At 56.0% G+C, this 3224-nt stretch overlaps 1 protein-coding gene across 1 annotated transcript in view; it reads right to left on the bottom strand.

Annotated features, from left to right (window-relative positions):
• The window catches only part of Foxd2 (forkhead box D2), a 4464-nt gene extending 3989 nt beyond the window's left edge, over positions 1 to 475 (bottom strand). The window contains exon 1 of the mRNA XM_008832678.2: positions 96 to 475. Within this exon, the coding sequence (XP_008830900.1) occupies positions 96 to 420 (325 nt within the window). The 5' untranslated portion in view covers positions 421 to 475. The remainder of the gene's footprint in view (positions 1 to 95) is intronic.
• Positions 476 to 3224: the final 2749 nt, after the last annotated feature.

Raw genomic sequence — 3224 nt, 5'->3', positions numbered from 1 at the left:
GCGCGGCCGCTGCGCCGGGCCCTGGGCTTCCCGCTGCGGCTGCCACCCCCCGGGGCGCTAGAGCACGGGGCTCGCCGTCCGAGGCCTCCCGACAGGCCCCGCCGCTCCCCGGGCGGCCGCTGCGCCGGGCCCTGGGCTTCCCGCTGCGGCTGCCACCCCCCGGGGCGCTAGAGCACGGGGCTCGCCGTCCGAGCAGCCTCCCGACTCCTCATCCTCTGCGACGTCCGCCTCGGCTTCCTCGGGGGGAGGCTCGTGGCCGGGAGGGAGAACGTCCCGGGGGGCGCGGGGCCTGGAGCGGGCTGGGAGCTCCCCCCCACCGCTGCCGCCTCCCACCACGTCTATGTCTGCTTCGGCCTCCGACAGCGCGGCCGGGGAGCTCTCGGAGGACATGATCTCGCAGCAGCAGCTGCCCAGGGTCATGGTGCCGCCGCCGCCGCTCTCGGCTCCGCTAGGGCCGCGGCTCCAGCTCCGCCGCGCTGCCTCTCGGGCGAGTGTGTTTTGCGCGCGGGCGGGGAGGGGGCGGGGGACTCAGGCGGACAGGGAGGGGTGTTCCCCCCAGCTCCGCAGCGCCCCCTGGCGGCCCGATTCCACGGCTCTCACGGCAGGGCGCACCCAACGGGGGGCACAATCCGCTGCCCAGGGATGCTAAACGCAGAGCGCAGACGGAAGGAGTGAAACCCCCGTTACTGGGTCGGCTCTGGGCCCTTAGTCCCCTAGAGATACGAAGTGGGGTTTCGAGAGATTAGTCCCTCCCGCCCGGTGGCTGCCTAAGGCGGAAGAACCGTGGGCCCGGGGCGGAGCTCCCTGGGCGGGGTGGGGCGGGGAGGAAGGGGGCGGGCGGAGGTCCTCTGCCGTGGGGCCCTGCGGGAACAATCTGCCTCCACCGCTGGAGCTCGCGTAGCTGGAGGCATGTCATCCTTTTTCTTGCTGCTCCGGCAAACGCTGGGCTCCCTGGAGCCACTGCCTTCAGTGTGTTCAGTCCCTGGAAGTCAAGATTTAGGCCGGTGCAGCTTGAGCTGGTGGAAGTGGCTTCAAGCCTCCTCCCGTATTCTCTCCGAGGCGGCGCCCAGACCACCCCAGGCCAGTGGATCGCAAGTGAGAATTGAGACGCCCGGACCGACGCGGCGGAAAAGCCAAGAGGTTTCCAGCCGGCCGGGGGCGGGTGTGATCGTGAAGAGCAAACTTGGCTCCTGCAGTTCGGCCTATCCTGCTGCGGTCCTGTCTTTCCCTTCCAAGGCCTTGGCCCTGCCACCATCCCCGGGAAGACCTGGGAAGCGCGCCGCCCGTTCCTGGTCTCCTCTGAGACACGTCTCCGCGGATACAGAATTCCTGGGACACCTACCAGTCCAGCGCCTCAGCATCTCCACCTCTGTGACTGCCTCTCGGTGGCGAGTCAATTTGTCTTCTTTTCCTGCGGAAACTGCACTTGTCTAGATGTCTGTTCATGAAGTGAGTCTGAAAATTCCTCTCTTAATTGTCCCCTCTGGACTTAAAGATCTTACCAACCGACAGGCATCAGGACTCCCACAGAAACCTCCCCCAAAGAAACTTAACTCCAGCCGGGGCCCAGTGTTGCCTTTATATGACGACTTTGTACACAGAAAGTTGGTCCGGTGCGCTCTTTCAGCAGGGTTTCTGCCTGTCTTGTTAGGCCTCTTCTTCTCTATTCTCCCTCCAGGACCCAAAAAACAAGTTGCTCCAGTTCATACTGAGCCCAATTCAACCTCTGGGTAGGATGCTGGACGTGGACAAGAGATGGGCAGATGGCTAGCCGCTGTCCCCACAGCGCCGCGCAGTGGCCAAAACTCTAGCACCGGAGGCCTCTGTCCCAGCTGCACGCAGCAGTCTTAAGATTCATCCTTAGGTAACTAACTTCCTTTCAGAGCCTGTTTCCTGGTCTGCATAGCGGTTAAGAGCAGGGCTCACTAGGTCAAACCGCTGGGATTCCAATCTTGTCTTCACTACTTACCAACTCTATCATTTGGGTAAGTTTTTTAATCTTTTTTCCTGTCTCTTTTTCTAAAATAAGATTTAGAACACCTATCTCAACCCAGGCATGGTAGCTTGCATCTGTAATCCAAACACTCTGAATGCCAAGGCAAGAGCTTCAAGTTTGAGGTCGGCCTGGGCTACATAGTGAGACCCTGTCTCAAAAAAAAAAAAAAAGATAAACTTAACCTTGTGACTAATATGTAAAAGTAATCGCATTGTATGCTACTGATTATACAGATTCTAAGTGCCCTGTTCTCTGGGAGAGAAAATAATTAGGAGCAATGTAGTCTCCCATCTGGATCTCAAGCCTTGGCCCAGTTGGAGACAGCTTATTACTATCATATGAACATCCTGTCACTGTGGTGAATCTCCCCCCATAGATAAGCTCTGGGCATGTTGGCAGGAAATTTGCAGCCTCCGTGGCAGGAATTTCAGAAGAATGTATTAAGGGCAGATGGATGTTTTTATCTAACAATCTCCCATCAATGAAAAGTCTAGATAAATCCAATGCTCCCTTTCCACAGGTGGAGAAAGGGGCAAAGGACTCCAAGACAGAGCAGCATCAGGATACAAGACTGTCTAGAATTCATAGAGCTTTTCGCCTCCCAACATAAGAGCACAAGTGGCCAACAGGCAGGTGTAACTGCTCTTACTCTCTAAAAACAAACCCTCCAAACTCGTGGGGGATGTCTAACCAAGAGGACCCACTTAATGTGCTGGGTCTACCTAAACAAAGTATCCCTGAATAAAGAAGAGATCTAGTCTTCAAAACAGGGCAGGAAACTGGGCAGAGAGCCCTGGAATTGGAATTTTCTGGATAACAAAGTCCTCCAAAAGGACCCAACTTCTTGTCAAAGTTTCTTACCTGAGTTCAGACTAATTCACATATCTAGGGTTGCTAGATTTAGTGGATATGTCTTATCCAGCAAAAACACACACACACACACACACACACACACACACACACACACACGCACTTCAAGTTTGCTTTACTTTGTGGAACTACAGCTCTCTCACTCCCAGGACCCCATTCAGATACCCTACACCATCAACCACATCCCAATTCCAACCCAGCTCATCTTTGCTAATGTCCCAAGCCCCGCCCCAAAAAAAAGAAAAGAGAGAGAGAAAAAAAAACTAGCATTGGCATCATCGACTCCATTTTGCCTTCTGAATGGCAAACAGATGAATAACTCCTGCATTGCCAGCGCTTTCCTGGTTTTCCAGACTCC

This window comes from Nannospalax galili, unplaced genomic scaffold, assembly GCF_000622305.1.
Source record: "Nannospalax galili isolate Female #2095 unplaced genomic scaffold, S.galili_v1.0 scaffold750, whole genome shotgun sequence".
Lineage (NCBI taxonomy): Eukaryota > Metazoa > Chordata > Mammalia > Rodentia > Spalacidae > Nannospalax > Nannospalax galili.
Note: the sequence above shows the minus strand (reverse complement) of the source record. Positions and strands in the feature narration are given on the sequence as shown.